Below are 25,291 nucleotides of genomic sequence, written 5' to 3' on the forward strand. Positions count from 1 at the left end.
TGATAAGGAGTTTCCCCATTATCAGTTTCGGAGGGATATATTGTCGATTAAACGGCGGTTGTCGTAACACCCCTCACCACACGGAGATTGAGTTGGCTGGATGGATACTAGTATGTATATGTATATGCTATCCGTATGTTAACTTCCCATCATCCATTTTCCCTGCTGAATTTTAATCGATACTTCTACTAGCATTCCGTTCCCATGAGTAATTTTGCCAAACTTTCCCACAGTTGCTTTCTTTTCTCTCACGCCGTCTCCCATCTGGTGTGTAAAAGTCACATTCTTGCCATGTGTCTCGTTTTCTTTCTAATTTTCTTTGTCATTTTCACAAATGCTCGAATTCGTTTCTCTTGTGTTCACATTTTCGAATTTCGCTACGCTATATTATGATACGGTATTTGTTGGAGGTGGCCGACATTTAAGGGTCATTTCTGTCGTGGGGGAAGGGTAGGGAGGGTGGAGAGAAACCCGGTGTTGGCATTAGCCTGCTATCAACGAAAGGCACCTAGGGGACCGCGACTTAACGTCCCATCCGACGGACGGAGTGCTGCACTTGAAGTGCCCTCCACAAAGCACTCAAGTAGATATTGGGTAGTCTTTGAAAAATCTTTGCCACCGCCGGGACTGGACCATCTAGATGGGATGTAAACACACTAGCCACCATACCAACCCGATCCTCCCGCTATATTCCTAGTGATTGTGTTATGAAAGATTTATTTTGAAAGTGACGAGTCAATTTGTTTTCAGTTACGTTACTATTTTTGTATTTCCTTTCTGTATGACTAAATTAAATTTCGGAATGCATCCTCGAGGGAAAATTCCTACTTCAATAAAATACCCGTTTTAACGGAATCACTTCCCTCGTGCTATACATTTCTTCTTATTTGTCAGGATAAGACTTACATCTGAACTATAGAGGTGGGTAAGGGTCACAAACTGATATAGGTGTTCTCTAGATAGTTTTTTTGTGCTCAGTTGGAACTAAGTTTATTTCGCGTGAGCACTCATGGTTATTTCCTCGAATCTTGCGATTGATATTTTATCACGCTAGAGCGCAAGCCAAATTCCTAGCCACTGAAATTACGAAGTCTTTGAAATTCGATGAATGGAGTCCTGACGATGCTGCATTGTTTCCCTTAAATGATTTCGCGTGATCTTCCTTGAAATTCTTCAGCACCTTTGAGTGTACTCTGTACACTTTACGCAAGCCAGGGCATCCGTTTACACGGAAGAAAGGCTTTACAAAACTGTGGAAAATTTACGTCTCTGAGAGAAATTGATTACTCCTGGCTAAATTTCCTAGGCCCCATTTCTTTTCAAATTGCTTGACGTTAGTGGGCCCTCCGAAGCTGCCGTTATCTTTAGTTTTTGCTCCGGTGAATCCGCCGACAGTGCGTGGGCATGCTTAGGTCCATCGTCGCCGCGTAGGGCAGTATTTCGTATGCCAATCGAGATCAGGGAGATTAAATTTTTATTTTGCCTCTCGGCTTAACACGCTCGCCAAGCCCATCGCCGCGCCACGGCGAAATGCACTTCCGCAGCACTACCTTGTTCTGTTAATTCATTGCTGGAAGATTACGAGCTGGCGCGAACCTCATTGTAGACGGCCGCCCTCCGTACGCTCGTAGACTTAGCCGTTCACGTCGTGGTACCATTCTTCTGGACCGGTGGGTCTTTTATGTTATTTAGTTTACGGTACCCTTGAACGGATAAGATTATGTAATTATCCTCTCGGAGTAATAATTTATTTAGAATGTGTGTGTTAATCAGTAAACCTATTCAGCACGGAACTTAATTGCGCAACGGGAAATACAGAAAGCATGTTGAATAAACTCATTACCGTCGTAACTTTTCTTATATATGTCCACCATTTCTGGTTCCCCATAAACCAAGTTTCACGGGCGCCTAGTCATCCTTTTAAATTGAATAAATACGTTTTTTTCATTTTACTTATACATAGTTCATAGTAACCTTCAGAGTACTCCAAAATCTGAAATAAGTGTGTTCAAAATAGAATATTCTTTCATTGCTAGATTTCCATTACTCAGAAATTTTATAACAGGTGAAGTGCCTACATTGGTCAATTTCAAGTGCATATGAGAAGAGGTATTTGATGATTGAGAAGAACCAGACTTGTATCCCATAATGTACAGATTCGTTGCATATTTTCCACAAAAAAATATCTTTGATATCATTTGATTTACTTGTAATATCTAGTTCCCTATGAATATGAATTACTATTTCATCTTAGTTGTGTGGTAAATTTCACGGCATCGAATCGGTAATATAGCTATTGTACGAGGTGTTCCTGTGAGACTTGGAAGAATTGTTGAGAGACTCTCATCGTGCTTCGCAGTCGTGACTTGATGGATTGCTGCTTCACCTCTTCTCCCATCCTTCAAGGCGCGCCAGGTGGAGATTTCTCAGCCCAACCTCGTTTGTAACATACCCTGTGAATCCCGCAGCCACATTCTCCTGCGGTTCAAGGTTTCTTCACTGTAATTGCAACACGTGAATTTCCGCAATTACACTCCCATCTCCTCTAGTCAACCCGATTACGCAAATCTGGCTAGGCAGTGAAGGCTGGAATTTGTGTCCAATGATTAATTATTCTCCTCGTGAGAAAAGTAATCAAAATTACTTGGATTTATTTTACCTAAATCTAATTGTTTCTATCATTATACATACTTGCAATTTTCAAAAAAGGACTTGCTCTCGAAGATATATGAATTTCATTCGTTTCCAACTAATGCAGTTAATACATTTTCTGAATAGTCAGTATTCATCTATATCCACATAATACCCTGCGAGCCAATTCTAGGGTGTTTGGCAGGGGGTGATCAAACATCAATATGAAGCATTCAAGAGCATGTAATTAAATACGGGTAGCAAAACTTTAGGCAGAGATAGAGCATGATATATTCGTTTCGTTGCTTTCGCTGTTTGCTGATGGTGCTGCATTGAATTAACAATAATATGCACTAATTTCCATATTCGTGGAATTAAGTTTTTTTAATATGATTTTTTAAGATTTTTAATTTGTACGTTCCCCTTTACCTATCATGAAATGAACTTGATTGCTTCATTCGTAACTTTGAGAGTTTTGAATGATTCTTTGTTATAGGGTAAAACAGGAAAAAAAAATTCATAAAGTATGTGGTAATTTTACTCCTTTTCCTCGAACCACATAATTAATAATTCTGAGTCAGTGCTGATGTTGTTCTGTCTACTGTCATCGTGAGCCTATTACATTACCTTTATTTCAATAGTCTATATGGATTACGAATATTAATTATCTCCTCTTCTGGCATTTCCAATTATTCGTTTTGATAAATTTGCCAATAATTCCCATTAAATATAACTCTGCGTTACAATGAGATTTCACTGGCTCTTGATTTTTCTGGGAATCGACACACAGGGATATAAACTTTTTTCAAAGGGCTCATCATTGGTTACGAAGCGTTTTCATACATTTTTCAGTTGCTCTTAACTCTTCTTATTTTCTGCGCTTGCATTTAAATATAGAGATCTCTCCAATTGGGAGAAAAGGTGTGCATAAGCGTGTACCACTGTCAAATTGTTGGCGTACTATTTATTTTCGGCGAAATTTTCATCAAAAAAGTGTAAATTTATTTTGACTTTCTTTTTTTTAAATAGAACCCTATCGTGTGGGCAGCTGTGCGTTTGGCTGGCGAATTAATTATGCAAACGGTTCAATTCAGCCTGGTCGAAATTTCTCCCGGCGTACTATGCCGTTACCGGCTGTTGGTGCATTCTTTTTGAATGCGCCGGGCGCGACGTTCATGGGTAAATACTGGACGAACACGTGTGCGCTTAACTTTTATCGCCTCCATCTCGGGGGAAGAAGAGGCGGCCGCGACAGTCGTTCTGGATAATTTCCACCCTCGCCCCTTTCCTTTCAGTCCCCCTGAGTTTCTAGCGCCCTCTCCGCTCAATTTAACTCCTTCAATTTCGCCCGTGAGTATAAGGTTGTCCGCTTGTCAGGAGCCGCCGTAAAGGACTCGTTATCTACGTTGCGCAAATGGCCGCTCCCTCCCTCTCTCTCAATTAAAACAAGCCCTTGCCGCCGTTGTTGGCGACCTTCTCTCTACAATGCAAGCACTTACTCCCCCATCGCTGGTGCGCCCTTTGCACCTATGTATCTGCCGTATGTGACGGTGACAGGGGTGGTGGTACGAACGAATCCCATCGTCATAGGAAGAGTTCGCGCTGCCAGGAGTTATCGTTTGGGACAGATCGGCGGGGAGACTTTAATAGGGTCGCCCCGTGGAAGGCCAGGATTTAAAATACTTGCGGAGGAAGGAACATTGTCATTTGCAAACATTGTGATCTGTTCTTTAGACGGATGGAGTTGGTTTCTTGGTGTTTCTCCGCGATCGATTGGCTTCCATCATGCTCACTCGTAGTATGTACCCACTTATTGGAAAGAAGTACGTGAAGAAGGTGGATTGGGCCGGAGGGAAAAGGAATGAGGTATTTTGCGTTTTGATGAGAGAGGAGAGGAAGTTACTCGGTGAAATGTGTGTGAGGAAGATGCCTTAGAAGAATCATACAGCTAAGACATGCTAAAAGCTATATGTGAATGGAGAGTTTGTTTAGTAGCAGTTACAGAAGTAGGAAAAAAAGTGTGCGTTGGATGAGAGGAAGTAGTCCTATTAGCGAGCTAAAGGGGGTATCTGATGCAGGGAGAGAAATGAGACTTTCGGGATTAAAAGAAAGCGATTAGTCCATGATAAAAACAGAAATGGTAATTTCCACATTATTTAAATTAACACTTAACGACCGACCATGGTTTCGACACGTTGTGTCATTTTCAAGGTGAAGTGTCGAAACCATGGTCGGTCGTTAAGTGTTAAATCAAATAGTGTGCAAATTACCATTCGTGTTTTTATCATGGACATAGCAATATTACTCAAAATCAAGCCTAAAACGATTTTATAAAACACTTAATATCAACATGTCAGCTACCATGTATGCGTATCTACCTGCGACGGTAAATTACACATGTTGACAAACCTCTACAGACAAGTCTATGCCGTATGGACTACCTTGAAATACCTTGATGATTACATTTCGTCTCTGCGGCGAAATTACGACTGGGTTGCTGTAAGGCGGGGCGAATGCGCTCATGTCGACCTACGCGTTGCTTAGCCGGCGCATATTAAGGGCCCTCCGTAATCTCATCGTTTGTGCACGCATAGGTCAGCGGGTAAAGCTCTTGGTTGTGTTAAGACCCTGCCATTGAGGTAGGCGGTAGATCTCGCGAAGAGGTCCCAAGGAGCTTAGGGATCGCCGTATTGTTTGATCACATTAACGCGCGGCTAGTGATGGTGATCCAAATAACACCCGTTACCACCCCCGTCACCGTATCCACTACCGTCGTGGAGCTCATGTCTCATCTATCTAATCTGCCGCTGAATATTCAATCGGTGAACTATAGATGAAGATGAGATTCGGGGGCGACAGAAGGTATGGATGGAGCGAGTACGTAGCAGGGAGGGGATATTGAAAACAGTGTTAGAGGGAAGAATTTTTTGCAATTCAGGAGCATTAGTGAAACACGTAAGAGTGGGACTACACGTATAATTAAGAGCAGTAGGAAGTATTCTGAAATTCAAGAGGGAGTGGAATCGAGTGAAAAGAGCGTACAGTAATGAACACTAATATAATTGCTTCCGTGCTAAAACAGACCTATCGCTATATAGTTCCTCTTGTTTCGATCATTGGCCAAATTGGCAGTGTTGCCCTTTATTTTTCGAAATGGAGTCCTGTCGCGTTCATTTGATATCCAGCTTTGTCATCTTTCTAAGGCAGCAGAATACCAAAAGCCACCCTGTTTGCATTATCTGGCATTATCTGTTGTATGCACTGAATCCTTCTACAACAGTTTTGAGAATATATCAAAATGTTAGATTTTTATGACTTGAGTGGCCGTGAAATAGATCGAGACAATTTCCTCATCAACCAAAGGCAGATGTGAAAATTTGCCAGATACAGACATTTCCAGCGAATCATACTTCACTTTTGTCCCTTTCTTTCTACCAGTTGTTATTTCTTGTTGTCTCGCACACTTTTCTTGGCCCGTGCTCCCACGATGGCGATGTTACGCCTCAGTCACAATCATTTTTTCCGTCAATCAGAGCGATAGGTTTTCAGGGACCAAAACTCACCGTCCCTTTTCCCTTCGCCCATTCCGTCGCTTTCCGTATTTACAACTGTCATTCAGTGTAAAGGTAATCGTGGCGTTACAATCGCTGTTTGCGGCCGTGCTTTCGGATTGGCTGAAATACAGTACCGGTGATGGAGTCAGCGACGGAAAAAGGGATAAGATTCACATCCGTGGAGCCTGGGCAGTCCGGACCCCTCCTCCCTCCGAAATATAAAATCACACTTACTTTGCATCACAAAAGGAAACCAAATATTGAAAAATCATGAATTTACAAAAGATTTCTTTGAAAAATGAAGTTTTTTTCGATTATGAAAAGTGCTGAAATCAGTTTTAAACCCTCTACTTAGTACCCTGTTTTTCAAACATTTTCCTCCCTGGTTTTGGACCCTTTCCCTCCCTCCTCCGAACAAAATTCCTGGTTAAGCCACTGCCTGGAGCCTTCGAGGAAAATAATTGCTTGGTCATTTGTCTGCCATGATTGTAGCTATCGCTGGGAAGGAACAGAAAAAAGTGATCGTGTGATTTTGGCTTTAACTATCAGTTTTGAAGGTGGAACCCTCTCCCAATATTTCTCTTATTCTCACGTCCCTTTAACCCTTGATATGTATTTCTCCACCCTGGTGGCCTGATGGTTTTGCTTCATTGGTTTGAGGTGAGGAGGGAGTGGATCGACTCAGACCCTCACTCGGGTCAGCTTCGGACGGAATCCTCTTACCAATCAAATTTATGGCCCCTTAAGCCTCGTAAAATGGAAATTCGCCGCGCGTCACCTTCCCTGGCGCTCGAGTAACTTCACCTCCTCGCTCTCGTTTGCTAAGAAGGAAAGCGTTCTAGGAGTCTTCGTTTTCCAGGGGCTTCTCCGTTCCAAATGTTCACCCTCTTCATATCTGTTGTGTTTCTTTGGCGCGCCACCTCCACTTACCATTCCCTATCCTCTCTGTGTTTGTGACACCCTAATCAGACGAGGAGGACATCAATTCATCCGAATAAATTATGCGATCCTGGATGAACATGGTATGAGCGAATTTATAAATCGAATTGTCTCGTGAGGAATTGATAGTGCTGGTTGTCCATGTACAAAATGTCTAATTAAACACATAAATGCGGACTTGATGAATCTTTGGATGTATATTTTTCCTGCGCAATTTGCTATCGCTGCATTTTTTTCCTAAATTTATTGAATTTGTGAACTCTTTACCGTATATGTGTAACTTTTTCTTATCTGTCATTTCAATTTTATCCCTATTGATTTATACATAAGCCATGATGTAATTACAATTGATTGGCTACAAACCTCTCAAGGCATGCACACCGATGCGGATTAAGGTTATCAGTTGCTGTAGACATGGGTGATGTACGGTTTCTACCTTTTATGATGTCCTGTAAATTGGAAATAAAATTCAATCACGGTAAACATCGACTGGAATCTGAATTTCCGAAAAAGAATATGCTCTCGCAGACGCTTGCTCGTGTGCCAATATTTAGCTAATAAGCCTTTTAATTTTTGCTTTGAGGCTCGCAAATGATTTTTTCCTAGACAATCGGTAGGGAATAGTTCAATATAATACGTCGGAAAAAAATGTTAAATATATGCGTCTATGAAGTCTCATTTTTTTTTGTAGCGCTGCTTATAATTTTTTGTCGATTTATGATTACTAGGAAATTTGTGAAGACTAAAAATCACATTTTTAATTGTGAAATGTAAGCGAATCTATCAATTTTCGCTAGATAAGGATGGCATAATCGTTGTTTCTTGAATTTTTTTCCTTTTTTCAAGTGAAAGATAAGTTTGTACCATGTCAAAGGCAAATCACATTAAAGCGGATGGTTATCTTATTCTCCCTTTTTCTCGGGAAGCCCTAGTAATTCTAAGGGTTTTCCTAGCGTGGACTTGACACCTATCTTGACGGTAAGGTTGAAATACCATCTCAGCACCCTATTAAGCAGTCGCACTACCCCTCTCTCTACGCTCACACCTTCGCGAGCGACTAATCAAACGTCTTTTGGCGAAGAAATCGTCATTACTGACGTTTAATCGGAGTTGCTTTTTACTTGCAGATCCTTTATGTCCATAGCGGTTTCAGGTTACATAGCATGTCCATTAGAATTGGCATAGTGGGAACCGTAAAATGTGTTAAGCCTTCATAAGGATACATTTTCACATCATAAGTCGTAATAACGAACTTTATCATAAACTTTGATGAAAAAGTAATTTTAATCACTTCTATTTTTTCTTCTCCTCCAAAATTAACGACTACTTATTTTGGCTGTATGTATTGATTACTCATGTTTCATGTGCTAATCTTTGGCAGTAATATCGTTCAATTTTGATCGAGGTTACTCTCAACGAAATAGCCAGCCTTATCACTCAACTTTTTTTTAACTCTGTCGTACATTTCCATTCCATGTTAGCTCGTCATTTTGCCGCGTGAACGAAGATCCAGCCTTTCCAACCCCCACTTTAGCGTTTCCATCCTTCCATCCGCTACCCCAAATCCCTCCATATAAACCAGGGTGCGACACTGCGCCATTCCCATCCACGGTCTTAAACTTGTGCAGTGGAGATCCGGGATATTATGTTTACGGAGTCCCTCGCTAAGACCAGACGAGGGCGAAAGAGATGGGAATTCGAGTTACAGCACGAGAGTAAGGAGGGGCGAACATAGAATAAGTGGGACCTTCAGAAGTCCGCCAGAACCGCCGAACGGCCTCTCTTCTCGTCATCCGAGTTCTAGGCTGGCTTATGCGCTGCAGCGACGCCGCCGCGGTAGCCGTGAAGTCCCGGAGTCTCCGCGCGATTAGTCAAGTTTCCTCGTTGTAAGGATGAGTCTCGGTTTTTCGTCGGCTTTCTTGGAAATTTGAGAGGCACTCAAGGTCGAATTGTAGAGCTGGGTGTTTGGAAGTTGGTGAGTGAGGATAATGTGGAAGAAGGTTCATGAGAGATCGTCTGCTGGATTCCGGGGAAAAAGTAGGACTTTTGAGCAAGTCTGAGGAATATGGGAAGTTGCGAATAGAATTTTTTTCTCTTTGGATGAAGGGAATGTTTTGGTGTCTTTCGTGACAGAAAGTATTTCGACTTTGGGATTTCGTGGTCGCCAAATATTTTGACGAAAGTCCTCTGGCAGAGGGCTTCTTGGACATTTGTAACATAATTGCATTCCGTTCTTTACGTCATTAAGTTCAAGTGGGAGTGGGAGCTGAGAAATAAACTTAGCGATTGGAGGATGATCAAATTGATGGAACAGTATGTGATCTCAAAGTTTGTGGACTTTTTGTCGCATTTGGCTTGGGTTTTATGGTGTGACTTCTGAATTAAATAATCAATCCATCGGAGGGTAATAGGAAATAATATTTGTTCGTAATCTCTTGCTTCATAATTTGACCCCTTGAATTGCATCGGAAGTTTTTGGAAAATTTTATCGCTCAAACATTTATATAGGGCAAGTATTCTTTTTAGGCATGGTTAGAGCAAAATTATCCAAAATCTTCCTTGGGCAGAACGGATTTCTCTTTAATTTTTTATGATATTTTCAATACAGTCAGTCAGTTAATTCCTTGTAATCGGAGTTTAATTAATTTTTGAACGCGACTTCAGTCAAGATTTAATTTTATCGCAATCGATTGCGATTTTTGTGGTAACTACTTCACCCACAGCCTTGAAGAGGTACTAGAGTCTTATTTTTCCTGCTTCCGTATATATTGTGCCAAGAATCTAATCTTGCTAACAGTACCTCGTTCTGGAAGGAATTTGTTCTGAATTCTCCCAAAACTTCCATAGCAGATGAGTTGATGGAAATTAAAATGTTTTCCCAGCGGAATTTGGTTGGTGTGGGTAGTGGAGACGATGGAAAAAGTTCGCAGCTTGTGAGGATGCAGCCGGCTTTAGAAGGGGCCTTTTATGCGGCGTGAACTATTCGATTCAGACTTGGAAGCGTGGTGGAAGCGCAGTAAATTCCACGTTGTGTTGTTCTGTCGTGCTTTGCGAGCAAAAAGAAGACGCCCCTAATCTCTTTTGTCATTAGGTATGCCTGTCACGCGGCGGTCTTGGGAACCGTACTAATTGGTGGTGTAAGTGACGTACGCTCTTGTGTTCCTCCCGCGAAGCGTAATTTATCACGCATCTGGCAGCCCTACTTCGATCGACTGCCGAAAACGTAATATTCACGTCAGAATTAGCATCGTTTCAATTGACGGGCGTTGGAAAAGGACTTCGTAATTGCTCTGTTTTCCAATTAGCGTCGATAATGGAGAGTTGTGGGACTGGAGCATGACAAAAAACAAGTCTATGCATTGTAGTGCTTACTTATTCCACAGGTGTACCGTCGGCTGATTGAATATTGAGGGAAATATCTTTTGTGCTTCTTCGTGTCCGGATGGATACCATCCAAAACAGCCTGATTATATCTTTGACGGATCAAAATAATGGGCTAGGTTGAATAAATTCTTCCACATTAGCGTGGACGTGCAAGTACATACCCATTTATTTCCCTCAGTTGGAAGAAAAACTATGGTTATTGATGATCCTTTTGAAAATTGTGGTAGAATACTGTTGTAGATTGCTCTTTCGTATATTTTACCCTGCCTCGGATGGTACAAACGGAGAACGCGGATGAATGGTTTAAGGCTGAGGGAAAAATATTTTCTGTTGTCGCTATTTTGAAATTACATGCGTAATCAAATGATAGGGAAGTATCTTTCAGTAATAAATAGATTAAAGCGGATAGACCCTTTAATAGGTTTGCTGATGAAAAGGCGTTTGTTATTCAGGCGTCGAGATAGTTCCATTTGTCGGTAAATGTATTTGGAAAATAATTAAATGAATGCGTTATCAAGATTAATCACAAAAAATTGTATTGATAATTTTTCATTCTGGTAATGAAAACGACCAATAGTTCTCATAAAAAAGCTAATGTTGTCATTCATTTTGGTATATGAACCGGAAACTCAGCGGAAGGGACATTCGTCGAAAACTTTGGCGTCACGCTGGGTTACTCCGAATGAATAAAACATTCAAGCCCCCGGGAGACTCGTGTGTAGCAATGATTCATTTATTCACCCCTAAGCGTGGGCAGTCCGTAAGATTGCACCTGGTCGACTTCGGCGGAGAATTGCTAATACGGCGAAAGTGCCCTCAACTCTCCCTTTTCCACGGCGACTTCAAACGGAAGGGTCAAACTCCACGCTTCGAGTAACTTCAGATTCCAAGTGCCCGACTGCTGTTTATATTTACCTACTCCCACTGAGAGCGCGAATGTCAAGAACATTACGACCTCAACGTTGATTGTGAGAAGGTATTTCAAGCCAGATGACCTCGACAAAACAGTACGTTGTCATTTTAATATTTGCTGATAGAAAAATTGTGTCGAGAGATTGTCATTTGACTCTTTATTCCCGCCTAGCAAACCCTTGATGCCTCATATGTTCTTCCTTCTTGGTTCGATTAAATTTAACGTAAATCTCGCTCCGGACTAAGTCGTTGGCATGTTATATTCACTCGGAGTTGAGGAGAATCATTCCTTGGGCTACTTGGGAACGATCGTGTAATTCAGGCTTAAGACAAAACTCCTTTCTGCGAAAATTCCTCAAAAAAATCATTCCTTTTGACCAGGATTCGAACCCCAATCTCCCGATTTCCAGTTGACTTGATTATTTCCGGTTGACCTTATTTTGGCTGTGACGTGGTGATCGTAAATCGGGGGATCCTGTTGAAGTTGTTTCGGGTTTCCCACCGGGTGAGGTTCTCCATCTCTGCTGACGCTTCGATGGCCGTGTCGTCCATCGTCTTTAGGACTTAAGGACGACACGGCCATCGAAACGTCGGCAGAGATGAAAAACCTCACCCGGTGGGAAACCCGAAACAACTTCAATACCATCATACGCCGGGAAAACCTCAGATCTTTCGGGGGGATCCTGGTCCGAATCCCGCTCAAGGATAAATTTTTTTCTATATGGAATTTGCGCGCAATTTGTGCATTGTTGGTGACTCCGTAAAGATATCACCGTGGATAGCCAAGTTTTACTTAAATTTTTTCCTTGGCTTGAAGGTAGTTTATTTTTCCACCATGCTAACGTGGGCTCCCGCCTCTAGTCCGTGGAGATAGGGGAGGGAGCTTGAGGTGCAAACGGAGGGTGGGCGGGAGTTTTCGGAAGGGAAGGAGAGAAATTTGAGGAGGCGTGCTCTTGCGGTCTGGTTTGAAGTCTCCACCCCTCCCGCCTCGGCATGTTCTTGAAGAGAGTCTCAGGGGGGTTGGACGCGTGAGTGAGCGGAAGGGGTTGAAGGGCGCAAAGAGACAAGGGGTTTAATTCAGGGTGGAAGGGGTGTAAGGTGGGGCGGGGGAGGGAGCACCCACCCACCCGGTGGGGTGAAGCCAAAAGTTTCGACTTGGACCACCGCTCTTCTTCCCACCTCTCACGTTGCTCCTTCCGCCCACCCCTCCCCAGCCCCTCCTGCCCCTCTCGTCCTTCGTAAAACTGCACTGAAAAGAGGGACGGAACAGAACTTCATAGGGATCGACCACTGGAGGAAAGTGTGAGAAAAGTGCTCTTCGAAGATTCGGAGTAACAAAAGGGTGAGACGGTGTTCAAGTTTAGCTCTTTGAATTTAATGCGATGTCCATATGTTACTGTGAAGCGACAATTATTAGTATTTAATTCCTATAACGGTATAATAGGCGATATATTTTATGGAACCAGGTGACAGTATAATCCGGTTGTTTGTAACTATTTCCATTGTCAACCGGTGACAATTAACATGGACAAAAACTATAAAATTTCTACCCTCAACATTTTTTTAATCATTTTATTTGTCCGATTGTAGCATCGAAAATAGGAAAATTCCATTTAAAAAGACTTTGAATTAATTTGGATTGAATTATAGATCGGCCGTATGATAAAGAGACTGTGAAGCCTGAAAAAGTAGTCTCATACTGCCATTTCACTCAGAATTAAAAAGCCTCAAATGCAGTTTGAATTCAAATGCTCATGCCTCTCTGTTAACATGAACCGCCTTTACGATCTTAACAAAAGTATCTCATCCGAAATAAACCCTATAATCAAGGCTTTAAGTCAGTCATCCCTGTGATTGAAAAGATTTGGTCGCGGTATGTTACGTGAATTCGTACTTCTAATTTATATCTAGGCTCCATGGGCAGAGGCCGAAGATCCCTCTCCCGCATCCTTACACGTAGGGTATAACCCGGCTCGTTTCTATGGGGATGGTAAGGTGAGAAAAGAGGAGCGTCGAGAAAAGGGAAGCCAAAAGTTTCCCTCGACCGCTTTTCTTCCTGCCTCTTGCGTTACTCTCAACTCTCAAACCGCGTTTTTTACTTCTCCCATCCCTACGACTGAAGATGGTGAAGTGTAAAGAGGAAAGAACGAGCTTTGCGTTACCAAACGAGATTTTCGAACTGAATCAACAATGATAGTAATTCATCCTTCCCAAAAAAACAGACGAATTCATACATTATGTTCACATATTTAGAAGTTAGGTATCATACTAGTCATCACTCCTACTTCTAGACTAGCAACAGGTTTATTCACATTGATTGCTCAAATAAAAAACAAAGTATTTTTTTAATGATTTAAGGGTATATTATGATAAAAATATTTTAAGTCCTATGAGCAAACAAGCAAGAAGAATTAAGTTGAGGAACTGATTGGCTTCATTGAAAGTGTCCGAAAACAGGAAAATCCAAATGCTAATTGAAGTTTGGAAAATGAGTCTCCGAAGCTGGTTTTCGATTGATTTCGCAGTCTTCTACGGTGAAGAGATTAGATGTTAGCCTGCCAAACATTAATTGTTGGTTAACCTGCCAACTGATGAAAGAGTGAAGGGCGCGATTCGCCTGTGGTGGTGGTATGAAGACGTCACGTTGTGGAAAGGCTGCTTGTATTCGAAGGTGTGGGCGTGCTGACATCAGGATCCTGGTTGGATGAAGTTCTCTCAGTGAGCGGACAATTCTCAGGAATTCGCGATTGGTATCTATCTACCATTGTGTTCAACGCCAAACACTTTTAACTATGTTCAAAATCTTACTGTTTATGATACTTTATCATTCATCATTCAGTATTTTATTACGGTGGAGGTAAATGAATGAACTTTGTGAGCGTTTAATCTATGATTTTCTGCTCTTAGCATCTAAGTAACATCTGCAAAAGTAAATGTGGTAAGAGTGGGAGGATTTCATTTTGGTAGCAAGTTCGGAAATTTTTCTTTTTTTTCTTAGTGTCCTTTACTCAATTTAATAAAGAAAAATCTGTCTTTAAAGATGCAGATTTAGTGTAAATTGATCGCTATGGGGTTACTTACGCCGAAATGATGAACAATCGCATTCGGTGCTCCCATCTTAATCGATACATATTGTGAATGCGAAGAAAAGAACTCAATTTTTTAGCAAACATGGGGGGCATCATATCCGTGGGAAACCGCGAAATCATTTCCTACTTTTTACCATTTTCATATTTGTCTGTCTTCCTCACCGTTAACTGCTTTAACTGTCCTCCGATACCCTTTGGTTTCAAAATCGAAACTTTGGGCAAGAAATGAAGTGAGTACTCATATTTGATAGGGATACATTCAATGGGCATTCAGTTTTCACCGAAAACTTTTCTCTCTTGCGAGAAAGTCTTTTCGGCCGTTTCCTTTCTGAGGAAATGAGACAGCTCTGTGGTCATTTCAAGGTCTTTTTATTTTCAAAAACAAAGCTTAATATGCACGAAGTATTTCACATTTTTCGTTTAGACAGAATGCTTAACGTATTTGCCTGGATAAAATACCTTTGCCGAAAAATTGTGCGTAGTAAATAAATGTGTATGTACTATAATGTGAATTCATCCCTAGTTTATCCGAATGGGATGCTTTTGAGTTTTCATCTATTCCGTCTAAATATTATTTATGCCTCATCGTCAAGTTCCTATGTTTACTCGACCGAGTGTTCTTTTACCGTTTCTCTAATTGTGATTAATCCCATTGAAGTTAATTAAATTATGGAAATCAGGGAAAATTTTCGAAAAATGAATTTTCATTAAATATTTGAAGACTTCGTGGTGACAAAAATTCGTAGTCGGTGGGCGATACAACCAATGCATAAAAAGTAATTACATCATGCTAATTTCAATCTTTTCCGCCGCGCGGCCATGTATGTTTGCTCCAGTGATTATTCAAAGGCTCTAGTTGAAAAATTGATTAGAGAGCAGAGAATAAATTCGAGAAATCCTGTTTATCCGCTCCCCACGCTGCAAATGCAAATCTTCCTCCCCTTCTGCGCCCAGCTTCGGAACCACTGAAACCTCCTGTCCCACGGGGACTTCCTTTCTCGAAGCTCCGTCCACCACTTCCCAACCCAAACGATTTTTTTATACACCCGTAAACCCTCACTGTGGGGCGATTCGATGCTAAGCGAGAGAACCACTCCATGCTACGTGCCCTGAAAACCCCACAACGGGTTTTCCTTGTCCGCTCTGAGCAAACACGAGCCATGCGACATATCTGAGTGAGACAACCCCGTACATCGCTTAGCGAACAATGTTAGTATTTCTTAGTTTTTATGGCGTCTTTCCGCTTCGATTTATGCCATCTCTATAGAGGCTTGCGAGAAACCCCACGATTTTTAGATGGTGATATCCTTCTTGATTTTCCGTTCTAATTAATAGGTATTGCGTGGCGTCAGAAAAATAAGTAACTTAAACTTAATAAGGTTATTAGCCTTGTAATAAGTCCATGAATGGAGAAGGTTATGCGGACTGAGAGGGAGAAAAACGTCTAAGTGCTAGACGTGGTGGGCTAATAAACTTCTAGATGAGGTGCGGAGGAGACGTGAGGGTTTTGTTGAAGCGAGAACTGAGCGGGTAGAGGTTGCTGAAAGCCGTGTTAGAAATAGAATGTTTAATAAGCTGGAAAGGAGAGGAAGAGAATTAAATCTATGAATACAATCAAAGTTAACAGGATCAACTGGGAATTTAGGGTAAAATTTCAGTTTTGTGGATGAGTTTTAGGTGGGGTGATTCGCAAAATGCTCCTTGTAAATCCAAAAATACTTTTAATGATAATCAACTCCATATCTTACAATTAGTTGGTAATATTACCGTTAGCTATTGTTTTTCAAATCAACACCACCTATTTCTCCTTGTGGCCAACGTCGAGATAAAATTGTCATCCTTTTCAAACAGGCCTACTTGTGGTGAGAGCTCGAGTGTTGAGGACTTCCTCCGAGATGACTGTTTTCTCGCCTGGCATCGCGTTCGGTGGATGGTGGCTTGTGTTGTAAAGGGTTCTCACCCCTTTATCCCGGAAAAAACTCCTCCCGACCCCTTTCCGATGGAGGGCTCGGATCAGGAGATCGGTCGAACACCGTAGTTGGATGACCACTGTGTTTTCCTCTCCCCACACCAAGCTACCTCGCCCCTGGGGAGATAATGAGGGTGGAGCGGAAGGGGTGCGCGAGGAATGCTGACTGGCGGCAGGGTGCGACCCACTCCCAACCCCTTTGGAGTCTACAGCTCATTCCCCCCCCCCTAAGACACCCCCTGTCTAACCCCCTCCCGATCGGCCTCCTCGTTAAAATGCACACGCGCTTCTCTTTCGCTCTCCTTGTGACTCATGACAATGCGGTGGTGCAAGGCCGCTGCCCTGACTCACACCCCCATCTCCCGCATTGCCCTTATGGTCGTCGCCGTCTTCTACCCCTCCCTCCTGATGCAGCATCCCTCTCGCTACGGGACCCTCGGTCCATCCCCCTCCGGCTGCGCTGCAGGATCCGAACCCTCTTTTTTAAGCGATGGGATTGTCCCGCACGGAAGTGGTCGCGGTTCAGAGTAGTCAGCTCTAGGGGCGAGAACTAGTGTGTGATCATGTATAGTAATATGAAAATAGGCATGTCTAAAAATTCTGTGTTGGGTATTGTGTCATACGCGTGGAATTTTGTTAGGATTCTGAGTAAGGAGATGTTGATCTCGTCGGAGGGAAGAATATTTCATTAGCGTGGTAGAGGGAGGAATAATAGGGTTTATGGATATAATGTGGCCGTACTAGAGAATTATAGAAGGAAGTTCAATGTGGCATGGGAGACAGGCCGGTGTGGTTCGAAAAGTATGCCATGTAAACCGTAGGGATACCTTTAATTGTGAATTTCTGGGCCACTTATTGAACTTCCCTCCTTCACTACACTCACTAAAAGGCTGATTCCCTTTCATTCAGTTTTCATCCTAAAACCCTATTTTCTTCTTAACTCTTCCCCGCATGCCTAACATTCTTCCCTTTAACACGATTATCTGCACTCCCTTCCTCAGTATAATTCGCTCCATCCACTACCTCTCTTCTTTTTTCCCTTAATATGGTCCCGTACAAATATAACACGCATGGTGTCTAGAGAGCAGTTATTCACAAATAGTTCAATAGCTTTCGGTACGGTAATTATTGAAATGCCTTGTGTCAGGCGATATTTACTTGATAACTATTTTTCCGAAGTATCTGCGTCAGGATCTTCATTTTTATAAACTTTTACGGCCATTATTGGAGACAACTTCAGGGTATTACACATTAAGAAATGCCTTGCCTCCTTCCACCACTATCTTGGATTACTTCATGTATACATCTTTCTACGCACATTTTCCCTCTGGGAAAAAAATAATTTGGATTTCTCCATTGGTCTCAGTCTGTAAAGTCTCTCTTCAGCTTGCCCCGCATTATATGTGTTTCAGCTCTAATGAGTTGCTATGTAGGTGAGTAGGTTATGCGCCAAGAACCCCTTACCTCATACATAAATGTAGCGTATTTCTCTCTGCGTCCACAAGTGGCATGCTGATTTTTATTTAAAATTAAAGTGCGCACCTCTAATTTTGTTTAGAATTTTGAGTGGAACTCCGCTTGCAAAGTGGAATTGAGCACATGTTTATTAACTTATGATAACCGTGCTCATTTCAGTTATTTATTCTATTCACTCCGTGTTTGCTGCTTTGGTGGCTCTGGAGAAGCTTGTGACTGGATCATATTCAAATACATCGGTGTAGTATAACACACATCTACGTACCTTAATTCTAGCGTGATAGAGTACTGCGAGAATCGACTTGCCGTATGCTCAAGAGGGATTGAAATGCGTCACAGATGGCCGCGTTGGCATTCCACGTCTTTCCTCATTTACATAAATTACGCCTGTACAAAATCCGTTCACTTGGGAAACTCGAGTGTATACCATACAGCTCGCCCTGCATTTGCAACGATGTGCTCTTGAGTATAGCGGCCCCATGAACTCAGTTGCTCTTGCCGTTCCCGCAGAAGAATGGAGTGGGAAACGAGATTTTGTTCTCCTCCAATGATAATGTAGAATATCTTAGATGATTATTTCATTATTATCCCTGTTTCATGAATTTGGGGAAAGTACCGTGGTACTTATTATTAAGTATGGTTAAATTTATTACTTCATCAATGAATTTGAAATGAAGTACGCGTTGCACTCTTAAATTTTTATTGGAGAGCCTCAAAAGAGGACGTGAATTTTTATCTTGTAATATTTTATTAAGTTCTATTTTTTTAATAGAAGGAAAATTTAATTGAACTAAACTTCGAAAGTATATAAGGGACTTTGCATTACTCCATGGCATCCTTTATTGATGTCGCCGCATCGACCAACATCGAAGAAATTGATTTTTCATAAAAACATGTCGTCATTTCCTTAATTTCCTCTGCCGACAGAGATTTAAAATAGGCTTAAAATAATATAGATTTTTTTAAATTACGCGTAAAAAACAAATGAAACTCTATTGAAAGTCACTTAAATGTTTCTATAAGTGTAGAGAAATTGTATATATACATTTAGGATAGATATATCATGCCCTAAGGTTTTGCTCCTTGTGCTGGAAACGGTTTAATCAGCAGAGTCACATGAAAATACAGCGTAGCTCGAAAACATGCATATGCTTGTATATAAAAAAGAAGATGCAATAGCTTTAAGCAAAAATTTGTGCGATTTTTTTACGTGTTTACTTGTTTTGTATCATATAGTAGCGGAAAAAATCATAGTTTTGTTTTGACCAAGTTATCCCTATTACACTTGAGGACTGGATCATGTGAATTACGTTTCATGCTCTGTTGCGCTTGTCCATATTATTGCCAGCGATTCATTTGGGGGCTCTTCGGTTCGAAATCTCCGGGACGCGCCTCTCCCCTTGTGAAAAAAATCTCCATGGTGAGTGCAGCTAGCTAGGGGGGCTTGATGGTACCCCGATCTCCTTCCATATATTCTCACTTCCCTCTGTAGTAATTGCGTCTCGCCAGTGGTCCGATGTCCGGGAGTTCAGCGGCGGCCGACGTCCGTTCGTGCCACCCTCCAGCTTATATGGGCGTCTGCCGCTCCCCCTCTGTTCTGTACTACATTTTCCCCTTCCACTCTCTCCGCGTCCCACCCACCACAGTGCCCGATTTGCAGCCGAGATTAGCGTGAATGAGTTCCGTCCCCAGCCTTCGATATACACACGCCACTCTAGAATCCTTGCAGCTGGTCGGGAGGGGAGGGAGCCTTGGACATTCCCCGCTGTCTTTTCGCTTCATTCGAACTCCTAACCCATCCCGGGAATACGTTTCGGCGCGATATTATAGTACGGTTCGTAGAAGTCGGGAAGTGTTCATTGGGCTTGTGAGAAGGTTCCAAAAATTCACCGTGCGCGATTTTTCTACATCTACAAGATAACCCTGCGAGCCACCTTTAGGATGTTTGGCAAGGGGTGATCAATCATCAACGTGCAGCATGCAAGAGGACCGCCACATTCACACCACACGGTCATAAAATATCACGTGTAATTACAAAATAAACGTGCGCATTCATGAAAGGGCAAAACTTGCCAACGGTTTGTAATTCCTATAGCAAATCCATACAAGAATAGAACATTGGAAAAAAATAGAAACATGCAATGATTCGACCAAGCGAGTGACACCATTAATTATATTAATTGAGACTCCGTTGCTATCCTTGATAGTACGGGGGCAGGATGACATTTTAAATATCTCTGTTTTTCTGTAAATTTCCCTTATTTTCTTCTTGTGATGACATATACCATCATTAGAACAGCCAGGAATTTCGTTCGTCATTTTTTAATAATTTATAAAACGATATTTATTTTTAAATAATGTAATTATAAAAATTTAATAACGTTAAATAAGCTTTTCAAATTTAGCCCCCCCTTGAAATCTGCCGCCCCGGCATATGCCCCCTCTGTCCCGCCCTAGTCCCGCGTCTGTTTACGGCGCCTAATGTGATTTTTATGTTGTGCGATGTAATCGAGAGTGCAATGAACTTTTGGGTAAAGGCCATTTTAAACGGGGCTGGTCATTGTGCAGGTTAGCGCTGAAAACATGTTAAAAATGCGAGAATGCGAGCTGGGAATAAGAGCAGGGGCTATTTTGTCGTCTACTATCCACGCATCCTCGCCTTTGTACTAGCAATTCGCCGTTTTACATGACGCAATTTTGATTGTGCCTCCGTACATGCGTCAGATTGCGCAGTGACGTGCCCCGTGTAAAACGACCCTTGGAAATGGAATATTTTAGAGACAAAATGAAAAGTGGGATGTGCGATACTGGATACCTCTCAACAACTCATTTCTTCGTCCACCCCCGCTCATAAATCAGACGCCTATCCGAAAAATCACCATCCCCACTGGTCACCACCTCTTTGCCACGGAGGTATGGCATCTCATATCCCCTCGGGGGAGACTCTTACGTAAGGGGGAAGTGCGATGGGCAACCACCCCCATCCTCTGACTCCGCCGAAATAAGATCTCTATCCCTCCAAAGCTCTCCCACTCCATTGCGTGACCTCCATCCTCCTAGGGTGTATGTATACGGTACACTCCCCCGCCGTCCCCTGGGATGGATTCTGTGTGTTCATTTTCGGGGAGGGAGTGCAAAATAGCGTGTTTTGGGCTCGGAGCCAGCGGCCCATTCCAAGTCCCGCCAATCCCCGTCTTTGGGATTCCAGGCTCGCTTGGTCGATTCCCCCCTCCACCTCTAATGCCGGCTTTCAACGGAAAAGAGTGGACGTTTCTCCTAAATGGTTGGCGTAAATTGCTTTTTCCTGTCGGAATGGACCGGATTCAATATGTATTCTCCTGCTCCACAATCGCGAACGATTATGAGGAGAAGGAGAAATCTATCACCCTGTAAATCGGGAATTTTAAATAATTACTCTGAGACTACTCCACTTATGAGTGATTATAGAATATCTCACAGTAATTACTCTGACTGGAATGGCCTCGTAGCTATGGAATTGGTGCTCAGAATTACGATGTTCACTACATAAGTGTGTATTTTTTTGCCATTGTGATGGTTGTTTATAAAGAGTAGGACTTTAGTTTCTTGTGTTTTCACATGTGTACTGCATAGGAAAATTTTATTAAGGAAGACCTCCGTAGGACCTCCACGAAAAGTTGCTAATAACTTAGGACTATGTTCCTTCCATTATATTTTTTTAATAATAGCACTTGTCCGCAAGCAGGGGGATGAACCACTGATAACAGCATTTATTTATTTTTTCATTTATTTGGTTTCAGGACTTACTTTGCAGTTGCAAGTAGAATGGTTCGGCCTGGGCAAGTGTACAGGGTGGTAGCCAGCTTATTGCGTACTTCTCTTCCGATTACCATTCGTGCATCTGTCCAGCGAAATGGTGTGGAGCTGGGAGCAGACTCTAAGAATGTCAAGGAGGGAATACCTGAGACACTAATGATCAGGGTGAGTAATGATGATCATATATAGGTACTCGATTATATTTGCAGAAATTTCTCTCGAGTGCTTCGCTCTGAGTCAAGTCATCTATGCTTCTCAGCATTTCATTGCGCAATTCATATTGCTTGCCCTTCTCGATTAGAACAATTTCCTGCTGACTAGGAAACTGTTTGATGTTTTCAAGGGATTTAATGTTTTCTTAAACTTTATTAAAAGTGTAGAAAGTGTTGTCGTTTCTTTCTTCTCCTAAGCACTGCAAATGTTAGGTTTAATGTGTTATTCTATAATTCTTATGTTTTGTGACTCCATGGTTCACTTTGCAGCAAAATGTTGTCCTTATCCTGATATGTTTAAGTTTTTAATGAAAAACTTGTTGGTTTCTTGAAAATGAATTGTTTTGTTTGTCCGTTATATCTCAGGCAGCAAAATTTCTCTGCGTATATTCTGGTTCCTGCTTATAATATGCAACATAATGTCTTAGATTCTCAGTGAAAATTATTATTTGTTTAGATGTTATTTTCAAATACTTGTCAGGGTGAGAGAAATTATATTTCCTGTATAATCAATCAGTCGTATCAATTATGAAATATGTACTTCATTTATTGCTTCATTATTATATATTTTATGATCAACTTAAATTTTAAGCTATGCATATACGGAAGTCCTAATCATTGAATTTCATTGGATATGTATGAAGTGAATTGTGTTGGCTCTTTTTCTCATGGACTTGCCTTCTACTGACTTGTTAGGTGCCTCCAACATCTGCATATGGAGAGTACAAATTGAGAGTGGAAGGCCTCTATGATGGAGTATTGGGTGGTACTGCATTTGTGAATGACACCATCCTAACATTCTCACAACGCTCTATGACCATTTTCATCCAGTTGGACAAACCAATTTACATGCAAGGTCAAACTGGTAAGTATCCATTATCCAATATTGTCTCAGTTAGCTCTCTTTTTAAAATGGCTTCAGTAACTACAATAATATTATTAATATAGGTAGAGGTGGGTAGTGCTAAAAGTGAAACCACTCAATCTAAGCTTTAAGGTTCTAGGTTTCAGTCCTAGTTCAGCGCTAGGATTAGAATTTTACCACGTTGACTTTTTCACATTGGAATCCTTAGCCGCTGTTTTTGATCTGTGATGTGAATATCATGAAGCAATGAAGTTTTCATGCATAATATTACCCCATCCCATTTTTGTGGATCAATGCATGCATGAGATGACTAAAACGTAGTATTATTTTAATGGCTATTATGTAATGTCATGGTGTAATTCCATTTATTTTGAACTATTTGTTGATGAGTGGCGTATACATTTGCAAATTCCACCATGTATTTTGCTAAAAAGGAGGTAGTAACATTTTATATTGACATGATTTTGTTCAAAAACTAGTCTGCTCCTAATAACTGCATGTTGAAAATCCCAAATTTGGGTCATCTTGGTCTGAGGAAGCCCATTGATGTTGACCCTTTTACTGCCACCGGGCCAATATATCGCCCCTCGCTGGTTCAGCAAAAACTGCAGGGGCTGATTTATCGGCCTGACTGATTTCACTTTTTTTCCGTGATTGTGGCCTTTTCAACGGCTGTAATTTAAGTAAACCCCCATAATCTGTCTATGGTTATAAGACATAAATATTTCTTAAGAATTGGGAAAAAATTTAGACGTATTAAATTAAATTAATTAAGTAGCTGAAAAATTTTAGAATCTGAAATGTTGCAAATTCGGGAAAGTAGCCTTGGCAGTCTTCGTACATCCCACCTGAAATGGGCTGGCAGTAATAGGGTTAAATACCATCATATCACTCCTTTAGTAATAGGTATGTAGTTTGCCATTGTAGGAAAGGTACCATGTATTCCAGTATATGAGATTACTTATTAACTCTGGGAAAACTTCTAAAAAGTCAGGGTTGCCTTATACACTAGGTCTGGTCTCAGAGTGCCAGATTTAAACTTGGACCACAGAATCTGCTGTATGATATGAAAGCTGTGAGTACAATGCTATTCAAGTAGTAATAGGTAATTTAAAAGGTGTACAGTGAGCACTGCCCAAAATCTATATTTCGACTACAAAAATTTTGGAAATATCTTATATGCCCAGTCCTCTCGTTAGTTTAACTTTTAGCCATTATTGATAGTGAATCAATGTTCCTCTTTTTATAAGGTTTCTAGGCTATGACTCCTGATGGCCGGTACTTATTGTATCTTGATTTTTTTCCTTCTTCTCAGTGAAATTCCGTGCAATTCCCATTAATGCAGAGCTGAAACCATTCAATGATGCCATTGATGTGTACATTTTGGATCCTAACCGGCATATTATGAGAAGATGGCTCTCTAGACAGGTGAGAAATTTCATGTGGCGGATATGATGTTTTTTGAACTCGTGAAACTGGTGGGTTGTGAAAGTAATTGATTTTATGTTCTAGATTTTTGCTTTTGATTCTATTTTTTTTTTCAATTTAATCATCTACTAGATTAAATCTGCTATAGTGCGTTTATGGAGTTAGATAACTTAGCCGTGAAACAATGATTGGGTCTTTATCGATGAGTTTTCATTGATTAATTGAAAACACGAAATGATTTTGTCAATATTTTGTTGATTGATATAATGATCATCTTTTGTCGGTTTCTTGTTAAATTCAATAATGCAATCCAGAAGGGATGTACATAACTACTAGTGCCACATAATATTTTGGCAGGAATGTAAAATTTGGGGGTATTTTTAAAATTCGTGCTCAGCACCAATAGGGGAGAGATATCACTTTGGGGTGAATGGTACCACCGCGATTTGGGGGATGGGCTCCCCTGAGTGGATGCTAGTACACTATACCACAGTGTAGTTTTTATTGCACGGGTACCTATAAGTTATTTTTTTTTTGTCTTGTTTATTCCTTCATGATTGAATCTGTCCTTATATATTTGCATTTCTACTATTCAGTCCAACATAGGAACCGTCAGTCTCGAGTATCAACTTTCAGACCAACCAGTGTTTGGGGAATGGTACGTCCAAGTGATAGCTCAGGGACAAGTGGAGGAAGCCCCTTTCCGGGTGGAAGAATATTATCAAACAAGATTTGAGGTAATTTGTTATTCATATACCTAGAGCTATTTTAATACATAAGACACTGACAATATTTCACATATGCTTCATGACTATCCAAAAGTGATTTCATCTTCTTTGTTTTTACTGTTCCGAGCAGTGCATGAATTTGTAGAGTTATTGAAAATTTCCATGACTTCAGGCATGTTGGTGGATAGGGACAAAAAGGGATTCATATACAGATATAAACTTTGTACTGGGTTAATACTATGGTCATCCTGCAATGTCCTTTGCATAAAAACTCATTTTTTTTTACTTTTTAAAATTGGTGAAGCTTGG

The 25,291-nt window shown here is 41.3% G+C and overlaps 1 protein-coding gene across 1 annotated transcript in view; it reads left to right on the plus strand.

Moving 5' to 3' along the window:
• Nucleotides 1-25,291, plus strand: part of LOC124165361 (CD109 antigen) — a 74,892-nt gene that overhangs the window by 29,034 nt on the left and 20,567 nt on the right. Inside the window, exons 2-5 of the mRNA XM_046542740.1 lie at nt 21,734-21,914; nt 22,658-22,826; nt 24,142-24,254; nt 24,851-24,991. Of these exons, the coding sequence (XP_046398696.1) occupies nt 21,734-21,914; nt 22,658-22,826; nt 24,142-24,254; nt 24,851-24,991 (604 nt within the window). The remainder of the gene's footprint in view (nt 1-21,733; nt 21,915-22,657; nt 22,827-24,141; nt 24,255-24,850; nt 24,992-25,291) is intronic.

Source organism: Ischnura elegans, chromosome 1 (assembly GCF_921293095.1).
Source record: "Ischnura elegans chromosome 1, ioIscEleg1.1, whole genome shotgun sequence".
Taxonomy (NCBI): domain Eukaryota; kingdom Metazoa; phylum Arthropoda; class Insecta; order Odonata; family Coenagrionidae; genus Ischnura; species Ischnura elegans.